The following is a 20,009-nucleotide window of genomic DNA, read 5'->3' on the forward strand; positions in this document are numbered from 1 at the left end:
GTTTCTCTGGGAGGAATCTTTGGAGCTGAGTTTTGAAGGATGAATAAGAATACACTTGGGGAAGGAGGAAGAATTCTAGGAAACAGCATGTGCAATTGTCCCAAGGCAGAGTACATCCAAAGAACTAAGAAAGGCTATATGCATCTGGATCCATCAACAGATGAATGGATACAGAAGATGTGGTATAAATACAATGGAATACTACTCAGCCATAAAAAAAGAACAAAATTTTGCCATTTATAGCAACATGGATAGACTTGGAGGGCATTATGCTTAATGAAATGTCAGACAGAGAAAGACAAATGCTGTATGACATCACTTATGTGTGAAATCTAAAAAAAAAAAACAACAAACTAGTGAAAACTACAGAAAAGAAGCAGATTCACAGATCTAGAGAACAAACTAGTGGTTACCAGTGGTGGAGGGGGCGGGAAGGAGGCAGAGTGGAATCACAAACTACTGGGTGTAAGCCAGGCTTAAGGATGTATTGTACCACATAGGAATATAACCAATATTTTATAATAAGTGTAAATGGAAATAACATTTAAAAATCGTACAATAAAATAAAATAAAAAGAACTGAGAGATGCTGTATGTGTTGGAATCATAAGCAGTGAGGGGTGGAAGGCAGTAATGGCAGAGAAGCCTGAAGAGGAGTTGGCGGCATGGCCAGGCCATTCAAGGACTTGAAGGTCATTCTCAATAACTTGTTTTTCTTCTAAGGTTTTTAAACAGGGTGAAGTGACATGATTAAATGTGCATTTAAAAAATATCACTCTGTATGCACCTAAGAGAATGGATTAGAGATGGGCAAGGGTAGAGCCAGGGGATCGGTTATATTATTTTAGGAGGCAGAGATGGCTAAACTAAAGAGATGCTCAGCATATAAATTCATTAGCTTGGAGATGTATTAGACGTAGAAAATGGAGGCGAGGGAAGTGTCTAGAATAGCTTTCAGACTCTGGTTTCAGTAACTGGACGAATATTAGTGCCATTCACTGGACGGGGGACAATGGAGGTGGACCATGTTTGAGGAGAAAATGTCTTAAGTGTGGTTTGAGCTGAGTGAGTAGTGAGCTAACTTCGCATCATCTTTATTCGTTGCTCACAAGATTCTATTTTCATTTTCATCTATTCATTTTCCCATTTAATGAATCATTATTAAGTACCAACTATGAGATTCAAAAATGGTGATACAAACACAGTCTTTCAAAAAGTTTACGGTCTAGGAGAAAGCAACGCAAATGGATGATACTAATAAGTAAGAGCTATGATAGGAAAAAAATTAACACCAAGACATACAAGAGTGAACCTCACCCAGAACTGGGGGTGGAGGTTGGAAATTACGGAAGGTTTTCTGGAGGAAATGTCTTTGATGAAACCTACAAGAAGAGAGCTTAAGGGAAGCGGTACTCCAGGCAGAGGGAAGAGCATGTGTAGACAGGAGACAACAGGGCACAACGAGTTAAGGAGATCAAAGCAGGTCAGTGTGGCCAAAGCACATGATGGGGGAACGGAAGCAGGAGCTAGTCAGCCAACTCAGGAGTCTGGGTTTTATCCTGACAGCAAAGTATTTTTAAGGTTTTTTTCCCCACTTTGGTCATTATGTATTATTAATCTTCCAGTTGCCTTTCTCTATTTTTCATTCTCTATTTCTACATTCATGTACACACACACACTCACACACACACACACACACACACACACCCTTAAATTTTTATTGCCCTTTTTTATTCCTGGACTAACATGATATCAAACATTCTGCAAAATCAAGAAGTCACATGAGATTTGGGACTGCGTTTGGAAAAGCAGATGATGGTATAACTCCCAGAGCTCATTAGCCAACTATTTCTGATGACTTTAAACTCACTAAAATCACCCTTGAACCATCCTTAGGGAAATCTTTTTCAAACTGTACCAAACAACCAATTCCAACTTGACAGCCAGTGCTCTTCAAGTCTTACTTTTATACATTCACTAAAGAGATCTTGTGCATGTGGCTTGACAATTTTCAAAGAGAAAGAAATCCCCACTGCCCATGACATGCAAGATACTCGTTTAGTGTTGCACTTCCCAATGGTGCAACAGAACTGCCCAAACTATCCTCTTAGTTTGGTCTGGTTCTTAGGTTTGCTTCATTCCAGCTGTCCCTCTGCTGTTTCCTCCTTCATTCTCTTGTCTTCAAAGGTGTTCTACTGATCACTTTCTTTTTTCAAACAATAATGCCAAGTTTTCTCACACCTGATACCCAATCACAGAAATCTACTTATGGTTTTTCAAATACCCCATTCTGTTCCATGTAAGTTATTCTCTCTTTTATATATATAACATATATATATATACACACGCACACACATATCTCTCCTTGGGGGATACATTTCCCCTTTACCTACCTGGACAAGTGTTATTCTTTAAGACTCAAGCATTTTCTTGTGATCAACCCTCATCTCTTACCAACCTCCCTCCAAATTTGGAGGATGGAGCACTCCCTCTTAGTGAGTCACACCCAACATACTGTTTACAATTATTTCAAATGGTCTACTGTATTTATTAGGTGGGATCAAGACTGTATTATTTATCATTATAGCCTCTGTGCCTAGATAGTGTTGGGCAAGAAGTGGGCATCAAATTAGTGACTGTTTAATGAATCAATTATTCAGTGAATGAATACACAGACATGTCAAAAAAGGTTTCTCGAATATATGTGAGAGATGGCTGAATACTCCTTTCCCATATGCTGTCATCCCTCATTTATTATACAGTTTAAAATACTTGTAAAGATACGATCCTCAGTTCTAGTCCCTAGAGATCCGCGTGGGTGTACACATGTTTCTGACTCTGAGAACCCTGCTGAGAAATTTTGTTCTAAAGCCAGAACACTAGGAAACATCACCAGCATGAAGATGAGCAGTGGGAAACCTTCCTCTTCCATTTACCTGTATCTCTTTGAAGTCAAACAAACGCCAGGTGCACACCATATATTTCATTGATTCTTCCACTTATCCACCTATCCATCCAACCATCTATCCACGTATCCCTCCCTCCATCCACAACTTTTGAGACTGTCCTATACTTTGCTAGGCACTCTCTGAGGCAAGTGAACAGCAAAGTGAAAACCTACATGTCAATCAAACTCTACTCCAGAAGAATTTAGAGACAAACCACCACTTGTGTAAGAAACTTCAAGATGAACACAGGCACAGTGAGGGTTTAAATTAAGAGTGGGAACACATCAGCTTTCATCTGTCTTCTTGTCTTAAGAAGACATCCCAGGTCCTGCTCTCTGAGTTAACAGGAAATCCCGTTCCATTCCTATTTCCCAGGGAGGATTTAACTAGGATTTTGAGGCTGGGCTGTGAGTTTCATATCCTCATCAATAACCCTTTTTTAAACATTTACAGAACGTGGTTTGTTTGGCATCAGTCTAACCTGTGGGGATCCAGAGCATGGCTATTTCAGAGGCTGAGTGAGCTGCCTCCCTTGCACCATACATTGTATATTTTGATGCAGAACATCTATTCTTTGATTTTCCTTCTCTCTGTCGCCCTCAAAAAGCCCACAAGCTTTAACTGATTTTCTTTTGCTGAAATGTGCCCCCATCTTGCATTCCCTGCAACTTGACAGCTGCCATTTGGTTTATTTTTTTTTCCCTCAAAGTCAGCAACCTATTTTTTTTTTAAAAATCTGTCATCCACTTTCCTCCCCTTAGGTAAGTCATTTTCACCGAGGCTCTCTATGGCTGGAGCAGGGAGAGCCGGGAATTCCTTAAGTCTGGCTGAGAGCGAGGCTGGGCTGACCTGATTTATCCCCCTTTTAAGAGGCTGTCTTTGCCTGGTTGTTTATAGCCTCTGGTATGGTCTTCTTTCCTACCACCAACCCTGCCACCCTGCCACGATTTCTTGTCATCTCAGAAGCTTCAGAGTCAATTCTCTATCATTTTTGTAATTCCTCAAAGGCTCAATTACTTATCCAATCCTGCCCTCTTCCTCCACACATAAAAAGTGACACATTATTTATTGTTCAGAGACTGAGAGATGAGCCAGGAAGCTGGCTACTAGGTGATGTGGCTTTCTTGGGGCAGCTTGGCGAGCTGAAGAGACAGGGAGCTGAGAGGTGAACTGAGATTTACAATAAAAGAAACCAACAACCCCTCTTTTGACAGGCCAGCTTCCCCGGGGGCTCCGAGCATTGGGTTTTGGCAAAGACACAGACAGAAGGAGCCGGGGTCTCTGGATCACCATGTAGAAGGTCATTCACCCTACACACACACACGGCCCAGTGTTCTATTGTGTTATGCCACTGAGACGTGGAGATTGTTAGAGCAGCTTGCTGACCCTGACTAATATAAAAGTGATACAAACCCTCCCAGGACTGTCAGGGGAGAGGGCACTACGCTGTTCCTTCCACGTGCCAAGGAATCAAAGGTGTGCAGGAAAGGGCTCTACCACGGTCGTGTGACCTTAGTGAGACGAGGGCTTTCATGGCAAACACTCACTGATGGATCCTTTGCTGGCTGAAAGGGGCAGTGTAGCAGTCATTCTCCTCCAGGTCTGGCAGTGTCTCCTTGTCCAGCCTCATTGGCTTCTTGGGTAACCATCTCCGAAACCTGCTGATTTGTTTATCGATCCTGTGGTAAATGAAAGGCAAGACCAAAGGGTACAGCACGTCAGCATTGCCCCAGAACATGGGAGGGCAGTCTCCACAGAGCTGTCATCATGACACCACACACTCCTGGCACTCTCGCTGCACTCGTGAAACCTCCACTTGACAGACGGGAAGAAGAGAGCCGCCTCCCCAGTGTTCTTTGCATTTCACCAAGGGGCTGTGATCTGACTGCAGGATACAGCAGCTCTGAGTCCTATGTCTACTCTCATGCCAATAAATGACCAAGATGTCATAACTAGGCTGGAAGGCTCTGGAAAGGAAGCTGACAGCCCCATAAGCTGAGCAGCAAAGACCTTAACTTCTCCTATTCTGTAGGTTCTACGAACTCATTGTATGCTTGGAAAAATCTCCCCATCTGAAGTCAGTAAAGAGCTGTGGCTATAGTCAACTCTGGGCAGGGAGCTGTCATCACAACCCAGTGGGTGGACTGTGCACAGGGAGCCCAGTGTCACATTTGCCTCCTGCGCCTCACACCTTCCCGGCTCCCGCCCGAGCCTCTCAGCAGGGGGCACGCTGTCTAGCTCTCATTTCTCTCTTTTCAAGCTGACCCCGTGGTTCTCATGGGGCTGGGACGTCATGACACACGCATCACTCTGGCCAGGGCACACGATGCCAAGCCAAGGAAAACAACACTGCCCCCAAAGTGGTTTTCAAGCCATGGTTTCCCACCTGCTACCTCCCTGTTTCCTATGACTTCTGATGAAAACATCTGGCTTGCAGTGACCAGATTCTCACTCACAGCTAACCACTAGAAGCCACACCAGACTTTTAAATGATTATGCTACCTCAGGTATCTATGCCACTGGAAATTTTTGGTTTTTGAGAGCACATATCAAATACTAACTCTGTGAAGTAGACTGAACAGGTATTTTTCTCATTTTATACATCACAAAAGAGACCCATGGCAGGTGATTACCCAGCCAGTGAATAAAGCCAGGACCAAAATGCAGATTTTGGATTCTTGATTGTAGAGATCACCCCAGCCAAAGTAGTTGGTAACAGGAATCTTCACTTAAGAGCTACAGAAGGGACAAATTTCTCTGGGGAAGAAAATCTCTAAACGCCTTCTAAATCTATTAACCAAAAACACATAGAATTTGGGCATTTTTTTTTCCAATTAAAATTATTTACATGGCAATTTATCTTTTTCAGTGCATCTCCCAGATGAAGGGATTACTTTTCATACAACCAACAACTCCAAAATGAAAAGTAACAGTAAACTCCTCTTTTACCACCTTTCATTCTCAGTATTTTCCCAGCCTCACCATGGCCCCCTACTCTGCCTGGTGGTGGCCATCCTTTTTCCAGAAGCCCGGAAAGTTCAAAAGGGAAAGAATCCTCCAGCTTCTCTAGGACCCTTCACTCAAAGTGGACTTGTCCCCACCACATGCACACACACAAAAGTAAAGATTCTACCCAGGGTCATATAACCCGGAAACAATAGATGATTAGAAGTGCCCGCAGACCTAGGAAAGGAAAAAAGTTCCCATCTCCTCCATCCTCTATCCTCCTAGTCCTCTGCTCCTCCATCATCTTTTTTAAAGACACAGAAAATACAGTGCGATGGTGAGCTTCAGAGAGGCAATATGACACAGTGGTTGAGAATGTGAACTCTGAGGCTGGAGCAACTTGAGTTAAATCCTGGCTCCGTAAATATCAGCAGTGTGACTTTGGGCATTTAAGGCATTTAACTTTGCTGGGCATCAGTCTCCTCATCTGTAAAATTGGCATGATAATGGTCCTCAATTCACAGGGTTGTGATAACTAACTGATCAATATGCATATAAAATCCCCAGAACGGTGCACAAGGAACAATGGCTATTATTACTATCTTTTTTCCAAAAACAAGAGTTTGAGCAACTAGTCTGCCTCTTAACATTTGTGTCTCTTTGCTTTTCAATTCAGAGTTAATTGTGCTTCACCAGCATCTATCACTTGTCCAAGTTCAACGATTCAGTCCTTAAATTAGACTTCCTAGGCTAAGCGGGTTGCTTTCCCTGTGGCGGGCACCTGGCTTTATTTCATCTGATTGCCTTAAAACTTGTTCAAGAAAGAGGACTTTGGCCCAGAGGATTTTCATAATAGAGCTTTTACCTCCCACACATCTCCAGTCTGCAACACTAATCGGATTACATTCTGCAAAACTTGCATTCTCAGAGAATCTGGGCTCTGTGTGCAACGACTATGAATTAAATCCAGATGGGTACAGTGCTCAGTGTGGGTAAAAACAAATAAAGCTGTAAAAATTCAGGCGTAAATACTCTACAGGAATGGAATGGCAGCTTTCAGCAACCAGCTTGTGGCACCACAATTTCAGTGAAAGGGGGAGATGGTGGAAAGAGTATGAGGCAGGGATGAAAGTGATGAATTCATTGAAAAATGAGGAGGGGGAAAAGAAAGAAAGAAAGGGAAGTGAATGGAGGCTGCATGGGGTGGTGGAAAGAAGCTGGGATTTGGACTTGGGGTGCCTAAGTCCTGACCCTGGTACTTATCAGCTGTGGGAAATTCCATAAATCACTCACCTTTCTGAGCCTCATTTTTCAAGGGTTTAAAAATGGGATCATCATCACCATCATTGTTTTATGGACCTCACAGGGTTGTTAGGAGGCTTATTAAAAGAGGATGGGTATGGGATGCTTTAGAGAAACTGCCAGGTAGACAGCAGTGTTACTAATAACTTCTTGAGGACCACTGAGGCTAATGTAAACATGATGGAAAGGAGAGGAACTGGGCCTTTTAAACACTATGGTAGAAGAAAAATATTCAAAAGGTATCTTAAAAATAACTTGCCAGAGATACTAACTGGGGGGTGGGGGTGGAGGGTGTGGACCAGCCTTCATTGGAGCAGCCTGAGCAGAAGCAGGAAGGCAAAGCAGGACCACTCAGGCTCTATCACACATGCCAGTCCAGGCTGTGTGCTCTTCACAATGACAAGAAAAACACTGAAACGTGATCAGCAGTTTGTCCTCTTCCAGCTGGCAGAATGGCCTCCCAAAGATGTCTGCACCCTCATCCCTGAAACCTGTGAACATGCTGTGTGACCTGGCAAAAGGGACTTTGCAGATGTAAGTAAGGTTATGGGTCTTAAATTAGGGAAAGTAACCTGGATTACTCTTGTGGACCCATTTAATCACTAAGCCCTTTAATAGCAGAGAACTTTCTCTGGCTGGAGACAGGAGAGACGAGGCAGAGAGAAGTTAGAGAGATTCAGAGTATGAGGAGGACTCAACTGGCCATCGCTGGCTTTGAGGAGGAAGAGGGCCAGCAGCCAAGGAGTGAAGGCAGCCTCCAGAAGCTGAGAATGACCTGGCTACCAGCCAGTTAAGAAGCAGAGACCCCAGTCCTACAGCTCCATGGAACTGCATCCGGTCAGTAACCTGGCTGAGCCTGGAAGCCAACCCTCCTTCACAGCCCCCAGAGGATAGCCCGCTCACCAACACTGGGATTTCAGCCTGTGAGACCCTGAGCGGAGAAACAAGTGGAAACCTCTCCCAACCCAGACTTCTGACTTGCAGAATTGTGAGCTACTAAATTTGTGTGGTTTTCTGCAGCTAAGTATATGGGAATGTGTTGTAATAGCAACAGGAAACAAACACACCTCCCCAGTCTGTCTGATCTTCTCCCTGAGACGTGACTGTGGCTAGCCAGACTCCCACAGGCTGAGGCTGAAGTTTCACACGCTGCCCCACCTCCCCAGGTAGGTGGCTCTGGGAATAAGAGTGTCCCTCTGTGGCTGGATGATGTATGGCCACTTTTCCACAAACCCACTCCTGTCCCCAAACTGCCACTCAGATCAGTGAGGATCCCCTTCCACCATGGAAAGGAGACACACACAGCAAAACCACCAGGCTGGAAAGTGTGAGTCTCAAGCTGGATGCCTGGGACAAGCCTCTTAGCCACCCCAGGCCTTGGTAGCCTCCTCTCTAAAATGATGATCAGATGCTCTCTGAATACATGTTGGTGGGGATTTGGGCAATCATGTCTTGGCTCTAGCATTTCAAGCAAACCTGAGTTAATAAAGAGCTTTCCTTTTCAAAATGCATAATGGATAACCTTCTGTATAGAATGATAACCCTGGAGTCAGCTAGAAGGGAATTCACATGGTCACTGCTCAGCTTGCAAAGTGGGGGGGGGGGATGCCATGCTGGGCAAGGGACTAAACATCTGTGAGCTAACTGACCCACTGCATAAGGGAGTGGTGAGGATAACGGAGGGCTGTACACAATGCTCAATGAAGTGGTGGTTTCTAGGATGAGGAAAATGAAGATGACAATGAACTTTTATTTACCAAGTTCTCAACAGACATTCAAGAGCTATGATTCTCACTTGTGCACTGAAGTCTCTGCTCCCATGTTGTGTCTCATAAACGTCCCTGAACAGGCAATCCCGAAATTTACTTAGATATGGCAAAGTCGAGAAACCAACTACCCAGAAAGAATCCCATTTGTCTCTTCCACATAGCAGTAGCGCTGACTTAATAAAGTCTCCTCTGACAGGGAAAAGAGAAAGTACGGGCTTAATGATATAGCATTGATTTCAGTTGGATACAATGTCACTCTGTCCCATTTCTGCCATTTACTGAGCAAAAGCCCTCTTACAGACTACACAAGCAAATCAATAAAGAGAAGATGGAGCATCCACTTAGGCATTTGTGGCCTCGACTTGTCAAGTTAATATCTGTACTAAAAGGTGAGTTACTTTCTCAAGAAAGGTGTTCTGATGATGAGTTCAGGGTCCTCCCGAAAATGCTGGTTCATGACAAGTGAGGTTGTGGGTAGCTAGAAAGAGCTTATGGCTCAGCACGGGCACTGACAAACGGGCACAGACCCGCCACCTCTGCCAGCCTGTGCCTCAGAGTGTGCCTTGGAATATGCCTCAGGAAGGTCCCACTTAAAGCAATCTGACTCTCAGTTTTCTCCGCTGTAAAGAGGAGCCAGTCCTACTCCTCTGCAGGACTGCTGACGATTACAGAAAAGGCCACATGCAAAGGATTTCACTCCTAACCTGTCCGGACGCCCTTCTAAATCACTGGCTGTGCACGAGAGTCCCAACCTGAATGCCGAGGGGACATCCGGAAGAAGCAGAAAACAAGGCCTTTCCCCTGAGCCACTAACAACTGAGGAGGGAATGGGTCCTAATGACAACTAAATTAGGCTGAATTAAATGAAACAGGCCACCCAGAGACACCTGCTTTTCCCCAGACCAGAAGATTATAATAATAGCATCATGTTTTGAACAATTCAATTACATTTCCAGGGATAATACACCTGGAGAGAACCTACAGATGAGTTGTGTTTTCTTTTCAATGGCAGCACCACACACAGGCAGTAAGTGAAGCCCTCCTGGACTGATAACAGACAGCAGGAGACCTGCATTTCTTTTTCCTCTTCTTAGAGCCAAGGCCCCTGTATTTGCAGCCACTCCTTGGATAGGAGTTAGGGATCTTTGGAAGCTAATGCCATTCTTTTAGGTCACAAGGCTACTAATTGGGGCACAGCCTAGATATGTTATAGAAGAGTCCAAAGGCTTTGGAACATTTACATGTATTAATTTTTAAAACGAGGATGGAAATATCCAAGCCGTCTTGTATTCTGGCTGTATACTCATCGGATAAGACTGCGACTGCACTGAATGTATAATGCAGCAGGGTCCAGCAGCCCCTCTGCCGAGCATCGCGAAGGATCACATCAGGCAGGATGCGTATGGCGGAGCAGAGGGAAAAAATAAGTGCTAATGAGACTTCAGCTACAAGCCATCTACAGTAATCAGATTTGTTACTTTGTAAGCACATCTTCTGCAGACTGTATCTGTACTATCTGGTGAAGGCCAAAAAAAAAAATTAATAGGGCAGAAGGAAGATGATAAATTTCCTTTCTTTACTGGATAGGTAACTTTTAATGCCTGTAAGCCCGCCCAAAGATAAGTGCCAAAGCAGCATTTAATAGACCAGGTATGTGAATGAAAAGAGCATTTACTCCAAAAATACATATCTGAACAACATGAGTGTGCCTCATGGTGTCACATAATGTTTCACAAATAAAGACATTTGTGAAATGATGCTTTATTTTTCTGCCTGCTCAGACACTTCACATTTTTAAATTCATTTCTCTTATCCTCAAAGGAGATAGGTTTGTTTCAGTGGTGCTTTTGTGGATTAATGAAGTGAAATATTTACATGAATGAAACTAAAAGCTAAATTAAATAACCCTATTTAGCACAACATGATAGTTCTAGAATACTGGAAGTCAGCATCTTATTACTGGTACACAACTAAGGTGACAAGTTATAGATGCAGTTTGTAATGTCACACCTGGCTACAAAGAGACACAGTCCACATCTAAATCAGCCTGTTCTGAGGTGAAACAAAGAGTTAAAGACACAAAATTTTCTGACAAACTGCATTTACAAATTTGCATCAGACATCAGGCTTTGAAAAATTACACCACCACTCTGATGCCCCAAGTTTATTTCTATGTGGTCAACAGTGAAGCTTATCTTAAGCGGTGAATCTGAATCAGTGCGTCATACAACCAGAATTAGGGTTTCTTTCCCTGTATTTTGACCCAGAGTCTCCATTGCCTTCCAGTGCCTAGGTTCCTCTATGGTTGTGATTTAAGCACTTGAGTAGCATCAGCTTTTTCAGGCCAACAGTTAAGTGTTTAGTCAGCTGTTCTTCCAGTTCAAGAAACAAAGGTTTCCAAGCTCTTACTCACTACCTCCCTTCTATACACACGGAGAACATGTGCTGGCTCGCGTGTTCACAGTCTCCCCGCCTGTCCTCCTGCTCTAGCAGACCTCGTCCGTTCTCCACCAGCTGTAATTTGATTTGACTACTGTCTACTCAGTAGTCAACATTCCCAAAGTGTACAAGTCCCAAATAAGCAACATCGATATCACTTGGGACCTTGATGGAGGGATCTAGAGAGAGAACTCCTGAGCCTCACCTCAGAAACCTCGGGGCGGGGCCCAGCAATCTGAGTATGAGAAAGCCCTGCAGACTATCCTGATGCATGCTGCAGTCTGAGAACCACCACTCCACGGAGACCACTAGTGTGGTGGTTATCATGGTGACCCAAGGCCTAGTGTCATCTCTCACCCTTCACCAGTAGCTGAAGAACCCCTCTTCTTACAGGAACTCACACATCGTGCCTTTGACACTGCCTTCCCTTAGTTCCCCTCCTACTTCTTAAATTGTTCCTTTTCATCTTCCCCGTATCTTCCTGTCTCCTTAAAGCAGATTTTCCAAGGAACTGCTTCTGGTCCTCTTCTCTTCACTCCCTACATCATTCCTGGGAAATTTCATCCACCCTCCTGGCTACAGTCATGACCTCTATGGCTTTGTCTCCCAAACTGGATTCTCTAGCTTTACCTCTAGCTTCATCTGCTTTGCCATCAGTTTCAAAAGCCTTCAGGACATCAACACCTCAAAGACCTACTGTGAGTTATAATACAGAATTGTTACAACAAAAATCATCTTTCTCACCACACCTGTATTGCTGTTAATTTACAAAGAGTTCCAATTTCTTCTTTTACCTCCCAACCCCTTAGTATGGAAACCTCTTTCTTCCCACCACCATCTCTGATTTTCCAAATACCTGCTAAGTGCTAGGTCCTTTTGCCTAAAATCTCTCAATCTTTCTCATATACTTTGCTGTTTTACTGTAGATTATTTTCTGTCTATCTAGGGAGCAGAACTACAACCTGAGTGTTTTGTAGTGAAAGCTAAAGAGAGAGAAATTATGGATTATTTTCAGGAAGAACCTTCTAATAGTCAGGTGTTCACAGATGGGTTTGGGAATTCCCTCTCTCCAGAGATGCTCAAATGCAGGTTGGCTGATTCTATAGCCAAGGTTTAAGTAGCTGATGAATAATTGGACTTGATGGCATCTTACATCCCATCCAACACTTGCGTTATATGGATCCTTTATCACCATATTCTTCCAAGCCCTCATTGCTCACTCTTCCCCATGGTGTGAGGAAATGTTTCAGTCCCCAGTCTGTCCGACACTTTAGGCAGTCCTGGTTTTCCTATGCTTTTCTTTGTCACCTCCCTTTTCCCTATGCAAATCCTCATACGTGTATGGAGATTCACTCATTCATTCACCCCACCTATTACATGCTAGTGCCGGAAACACAGAATTGGATGAGCCATCCATACCTTCCAGATGGAGAGATGGACATCTGCATCACAGATTATAGCACAGGCCCAGCAATCTGTGCTTTAAGAAGCCCTCCAGGTGATTCTCATGGTGGCTAAAGTCTGAGAACTACTGAGAACTACAGAAATAGGCTAAAGTGTCCATCAGATTTTTGCAGAAGGTCATTATGTGACCAAGGGACTAATCTAATTGTGGTAAATCCAAATGCCATGGCAACTGCCTGATGAAAGAAGAATTGCTAACAAGGAAGCTGCTCCAGGAAATTTTTGGAAACCACATCTTACTTTCCTTTACTGCTCATTCTCACACCATACTTTGTTGAGTACACATGCGTATATCAACTACTCTTACCCTTCTGCACAGCACATGAACAGAGTGAACTTGAGCCTTAAATCTCATAGAACTCAACTCTTAAGATGTTTAGACAAATGCAATGGTTTCCAGGTTTAACTATCAGCTCAGCTCAGGGTGAATGGTTATAGAAGACCAATTAGAAGTTTGAAATTAGACTGCCAATGATCACCACAGAATCAAATTCAAGGACATCACTAATGCCTCACCTTCATCCATGGCTTCTCAAAAAACAAGCTTAGGAAGGCTACGTAGGACAGTAAAGATAATTTCGTCCAGTAGGATTTGGGGGGAGGTGGGGTTAAAAAAGAGGGTAGGAAGGCTTCTGAGTAAGGTAACACACCTGCATACTTTATTAACAAAATACTACTAACTTAGGAGGCCCCTGCACATGGGGGGCTGAGAAGCCACTTGCTTTTTTGAGGTGACTGTCTGCACTTCAAGATTTGCAGTTACACACAGTGAATGGGGGGAGGAATTTGTGTGGGAAAAAAATAACATTCAGACCAAAGATGCTTTCTAAACAGCTGGGCTTTCTGGTAATTTATCTAATAGAAAAGAATGGAGGAAAAAAACTCCAAAGCCAGCCTCAACACACCTGTAGATAAATTCTGTCTCCTCAGTAAGGAGCAGTCACAAGGAAGACTCTAAGAGAAACAGTGCCACCTTTGTTTTTTTGCTTCAGGCTATCCTGAAAAAGCTCTATTTGGCGTGGCAGCCAGGTTTCCCACGTGGCAAAGGCCCAGCTTCCCCAGCCTGTATTCCTTGTCACTGTTGGAGCACACAGGCCAACGGCTGACACAAACACCATCATGACAGAGCATGCTACTAACCTGCTCATGAACTTGTACCGGCGGGGCAGGTAATAGATTTTTCTCCTGGAAGAACAGCAAAAATGAAGCCAGTCGAGAAGAAAACCCATCGTCAGTTACAGTTTGAACTAGCAAGGAAGGAAAGGAGATTGAAGATAGAAGCCTGTAAGAGGTGAAGAAGAAAAAACTAAAAAGAGATTAACAGTGAGAAATGCAGTGGGAACGTAGGGCATGCATTTTTGAGTCATGAAATCTTATGAAATAAATTTCCATTGATATTTCTTCCCCTCCTAGTTACAGTAATTTTTTAATGGTTGCTCCTCACCTACCAAAACCTGTGCAGAGCAATAATTTGGAGCAACTGGTATTTGTCTGAATTCAGCTGAGGTCAGCTTTTTTTTTTTCAGGGATGCAGAAATGGATTGCCAGCCTGCTACATACATAATTTAATGGGCATGTGATTATACTAACTAATACTTATATAGCACTTTAAGTTTTTAGAATGCTTCTCTCACCTGATATAGGCAAGGGTAACATAAAAATATGCATAATTTATAACCAGTATGGGAAGGACACTAACAAATAAACATCAACATCTTGCTGCAAATAACCACACTAGAGCATACTGCCTAACCAGTGACCCCTATACTGGTGAATTCAAGAGGTAAACCAAGGAGTTCTGGAAAAAAATTTTTTTTAAATCAGACTTATTAAGGATCTATTGTACTTCGGTAACACGCATTTTAAAAAGTATTACAGATGCAAATTCTGGGTGTAGTGTGAATGGACAGCACATGCATCAGATGCTTTATTAAAATGCAATCTCCATTTCCATAGTTTGGGCTTCAACCAATGGGGGAGTAATGAAGCTGATACAGTCTGTATGTATTCTGAACTGTTACTGAGCTATCTCAGTTCGAGAAAATGGGAAGTTTATACACCAAAACTTATTGCATATCTGTGAAAACTTAAAAACATATCCCATGTTTGTAAAAGACAGAATTAGAGAGACAATAAAAAGATCGGTGGCTGCCAGGGGTTCGGGATGGGGGGAGAAGGGATAGGTAAATGGAGCAGAGGGGGTTTTTAAGGGCAGTGAAACTATTCTGCATGATACCATAAGGGGGGGATACATAACTTCTGTCAAAACCCATAGAATTGCACAAGACAGAGAGACTAAACTATGGACTTTATTTATTTACTTTTTAATGGAGATACTGGGGATGGAACCCAGGACCTTGTGCATACTAAGCAAGCAGTCTACCACTGAGCTATACCCTTCCCCTGGACTTTAGATAGTAATAATTTATCAATATTGGTCCATCAATTGTACCAAGTATACCACACTAATGCAAGGTATTAATAATAAGGAAACTAAAGTGTGGTGAAGGGGGTATATGGGAACACTCTATACTATCTACTCCATTTTTTTGTACACCTAAAAATGCTCTAAAAACAGCATATATCCATGGACATATATTTAGCAGAAGCAGGTTTTATTGACAATTTCCCACAAGAAATCTATTCCTCAACTTCCTTTTAAACATGTTAGAAACAAAAATCCAAGGAGACCAAACCCGGGATTCTTAAGTGCAGTCTACTGAAAATAATAAAGACGGGTAAGATTCTTAGAGGCATTTAAATAGTCAGCCAAATTGATGTTTGCACATTTGGTTGAAATGATACAACAGGGCAGTTTCTCCTTTGGAAATACATAAGTCTCCTTAGGCTAGAATTATTTGTCTGAAACAGTGGACAAAATGATAGCATAAATTTTAAATGCATCAGGTCGCATCAAGCGAAAGTATGCTTAGGTAAAATCACATCAACATTAACGAGGCCAATTAGTGCCCACACATTAACAGTATTTTCTCCTAAAATATTATCCTGCAAGAATTCCTACATTTAAGAAAAAGATGACTATTCACAGTAATAAGGCTTTTCATTTTATTGCCTGGATCACATTCTCTGAACTTCTCTTACGCTGCTTGCAGGCAGCACTTCTCTGCTACGTAATGAGTGTTCAGAGGTGCCACCTATGATACAGCCAGGTCCTTCAGAGACGAATGCTTCCAGGTACTAGGGGAACTTGCTGTGCATTCACACAGCCCAAGTTTCCACAATCTGCTTGGCTTCTTTGCTCAAGAAGTGTGTCCCGGCAGAAGACTGGTGAGATTGCTACTGGCGAGGGGAGTGTCAGTTTCACTAGGATTCACTACCTTACTTTTATCAAAAGGCAGACTTTTTAGCTCTGTTGGCTATAGATGTTGGTCTGATATATGACTGTCTAAGCATAGATTTCTTTCCTTTTTGGTCCCTATGTGTGATATAGTAATAATCCACATTGATAAATAATTGGCTGTGATTAATTATAAATACAGTGTAACAAGAAACAAAACTGCTATTCCTTCTCTCCTGGTGGAGATTTTATATATATATAAAATTTTGTGTATATATATATATAATTTTATAAAATAATTTTTGAAATCTTTTAAAAATTATATACAATTAAAAAAAATCCTTGGGTTCCATGATATCCTTGGTAATTTTATTTAAAATACAAAAATAAATCAAAAGCTTAGAACTATGTTTGTCCTTTGAGAGTTTTGCCTTAAGGCAAATGGATGCTAGAAATCCCAGCCTCTATTTTGAGTTGGTATTAGGAAAGACCAATCAACAAAGAACATGAGATGCACCAGGCAGATGTATTACAGGTCTATGAATGGAAACTGCCCCTCTCTAAATGGGTCCCTAGCTCCTCTTCATTTATAAGAATATAGATGTTTCTCTGTCTCGATAACTTTCCCCAGTTCACTAAGAGGTATATTTTAGAACTGGCACCAGTTTGCTTAATTTCTGTCCTCTGATGTGGTCTTATTGGCAAATTGTGAACCAAAAGTATTTAATTCTTTAGTCTCTTTGGAACTATCCTTGGTACTAAATCCCTTCACCTCCTTTAAGAGACTCCATTATTCCCACATATCTTGGCATTTATAATCTGAGGTTTAATACTTTATTTCATTTCCACCTAGCAAATGATCACCTTTCCTTAGTCTATAGGGAAAATAAGAATATTCACCATGAGATGAAGGAAGACACATCCTTTTAAATCACTAAGCCATCCATGTAAACTATTCCTGTTCCCCTCAGAATAAATATCAATGCTTGTGTTTGCACAGAATTTAATGACCTGACTTTTAAAATTTTTAAAAAAAGGTTATTTTAAAAATAAGATCACATTTTCCTGAAATTTCTTTAACTTATTTCACTGGAAGCAGATTTTAATTTTTTTCTGGAAGGGACCAGTAGGTAAGGACCCACACCACTCATCCTGGGGTCTGGCTGTTCAAAGAAGCAGTACACAGGGTTTCTAAAAATGGCACTTTGGAAATGAAAATGCCACTTAGAAAATATTTCTTTCTCACAGGCACTTGAACTACCTACCTAAGGACTGAATTAGCCAGACATTTTCACAAAAAGCCATGAAGTCATTATTAGCCAGGAAGACTTATTGCATTTCTTAAACTTTCAAAGGATTTTCTTCTCTAATACTGTTCCAGTCTGCACTTCAGTTCCGGTTGTTTGGAGAGAGGAGTACACGAGCAGCGAGCAGCGGAGGGCACGGGGAGGGGAGACACTTTCACACCTACCTGAAAGGCATTCTTACATTCATTTGTTCTGCATATCTTCCAAGCACTTCCCATGGGGCATGCAACTTCACAAAGATAATGTCACTATTTATTAGAGAGGACTGAAACAGAAAAAAACAAACTAAATTGAAAAGTATATCCAAGTCTCCTATGGTTTAAATTGAGTTGGAAATTAGAACACATGAACTTGTACAGAGTTTAAGATTTGGGGCATCCTCCAGCAAGAATCTGGGTCCTTATGTGTCCATATATCCATTTAACAAGTACAGCACTGTGTGCCAGGCACTGGAGAACCAGCTGGGAACGAAAGAGATATGAATGGCATTTACATTCTGCAAAAACACACCAAAAAGGAGATAGGCAAAAACAAGTTAAAAAGAGAGGGATAGATTCAGAGAGTGATGAGTGTTCTGAAGATAAGCACCAAGTCATGGGAGAAAGAGTTGGGACGGGGCACCATTCCTTTGGGCAAAGGTTAAAGCAAAGTCCTCTCTGAGGAGGGGACCTGTGAGCTGAGATATAAAGAAGGAGCCAGTTGGGTAAAGAGCATCGGATGAATATTCTAGATGCAAAGGTCCCAGGTTGGGAAATAGCTGGGTATGTCCCTGTCTGAGGGCCAGGAAGGAGAGGAGAGTGGTTGGTGAGTATTAATCATGGAGACTGGTATGAGAAGAGGCTGGAAAGGTGAGCAGGAGTTGTCAGCATGGACAGTGCTTCACAGGCCCCACCAAGATGGCTGGACTTTATTCTGGGAACATGGGGAAGTCATTTTGATGTAGGTTTTCAAAGATCACTGTGGCTGCTGCATGGAGGATAAAGTATAAGAGAGAGTTGCAGCAAAAGCAGAGAGAAAGGGAGCTGCTCTCCGTCATCCAGGCAAAAGCAGAAGTTGGTGGTGGTGCAGATGAAGGGACCTAGAGAAGTGAGCCTTAAATCTGGGTCAGCAGCAGGCGGGGCTGTTTCAAAGGACTACGTTCTTTGGCACCAAATCTTTGCCTCCTCTGGGGCTTTTCATCAACACAGAACTTAGACAAAGAAGCAAAACTAGGACTTCACACTCTGTTAACCACCCAACAGGTTTTGGTCTGTGCCTCTGGCTGCAGGCACATCTCCAGTGAAGAGATTTCCTTTGGAAGTTGTTTTCCCGGGGTTGGGGAGGACTGGGTTGTAGGAGGAAGTAGAAGAAAAATGAGAAAACAGTAAACCAGAGCCACTTAAATTAGCAAAATGGCCAATTATTTATCCATATCTATCTCCCACAGGGTCGGTCTGAACTGCATACCATTTACATTTTTACAGTTGAAGAATATCAATTTAAAAATTTGTAGTTTACGATGTTTTAGGCCTTTGTGGCTGAACTCTCCTTATAATAGTGTTGATAATCAAGGCAATATTTTCATACATCTGACAAAAATAGCTCAACCTCCTGCTTTAGCTGGGGGAGATCTGCGTTGCAGGGAATTGTTTTCATGTTGCAGGCGAAGCACAATTATAATTCATTTCTCATATTTTCATTCAGGGTCTTCTTCCTGGGCTTATAAATATTGTATTTAATTCCTAAGAACTCCTCAAGATATTATGAAGATCAAACTTGTATCAACTACAATGTTCTCAGCTACCCTGGTGATGCTGAATTTCCCAGGGGGAGGAGGCCAGAGCCCAAATCCACAATGGTAGGGGGTACCCTCTGACAGTAGTTAGAAAAATCAAACTTTCTAGCAGTTCACACTGAAATAAGGCTTTATCTTTCAGCTTAGGACAAGCAGACCCCTGTGTCTAAGTCCCCCAAGGACAAGGAATGTTTCTGTTATTCATGGTTGAATCCTTTGGGCCGCGCACAGGGCCTGCTGCAGAGGGAGCCCTCAACCAGTGTTTGTCCAATAAAATAGGAACAGTCAGTCCTGACCCAGGTGAAAGCTCTCAGGAGTCCTGTGAAACAGGCAGTGACTGAAGATGAAGGGATTTTTGGAGCCAACATAACTGGTTACTGCAAATCAGTGCAAATAAGGTGCCCACCCAGGGAACGAGCAAGCTGGGAGCCACTGAAGATGCAATGTGTAGTTTTCTGTTCAGCCACCTATTACATTCAGTCCTCTCTGCACCGGGTGCTGAGAGCCAAGTAGCCGGGAATGTGAATGAGCTCATAGGTGGCGATGACCAGACAGAACACACAGAAGCACAGCACACACATACCCTCCATTGTGCCCCCTCCACGTCTGCAGGTGCGCTGGTGCCTTGGCCTGAGATGGTCTCCAAGCTTACCAGTGGAGCATTTTTGTGCTTTGGGAAAGACTAACACTTGCTTTTCAATATATAATACAGTTTTCCAAGTTAGAAAGCAGAAGAAAGACTACATTTCCTAAAAATAGGCTT

General features: G+C 42.6%; 1 protein-coding gene across 2 annotated transcripts in view; it reads right to left on the reverse strand.

The window, feature by feature from the left end:
* Positions 1–20,009, reverse strand: part of ANO4 (anoctamin 4) — a 263,479-nt gene that overhangs the window by 98,811 nt on the left and 144,659 nt on the right. Inside the window, exons 6-8 of one of the 2 annotated variants that reach the window (XM_010962817.3) lie at positions 17,637–17,737; positions 14,008–14,052; positions 4,495–4,626 (exon numbers count right to left, since the gene is read on the reverse strand). In XM_010962817.3, coding sequence (XP_010961119.2) covers positions 4,495–4,626; positions 14,008–14,052; positions 17,637–17,737 — 278 coding nt within the window. The remainder of the gene's footprint in view (positions 1–4,494; positions 4,627–14,007; positions 14,053–17,636; positions 17,738–20,009) is intronic. The other variant, XM_074375230.1, reaches the window with a different exon arrangement.

This window comes from Camelus bactrianus, chromosome 12 (assembly GCF_048773025.1).
Source record: "Camelus bactrianus isolate YW-2024 breed Bactrian camel chromosome 12, ASM4877302v1, whole genome shotgun sequence".
In the NCBI taxonomy this organism is placed as follows: Eukaryota; Metazoa; Chordata; class Mammalia; order Artiodactyla; family Camelidae; genus Camelus; species Camelus bactrianus.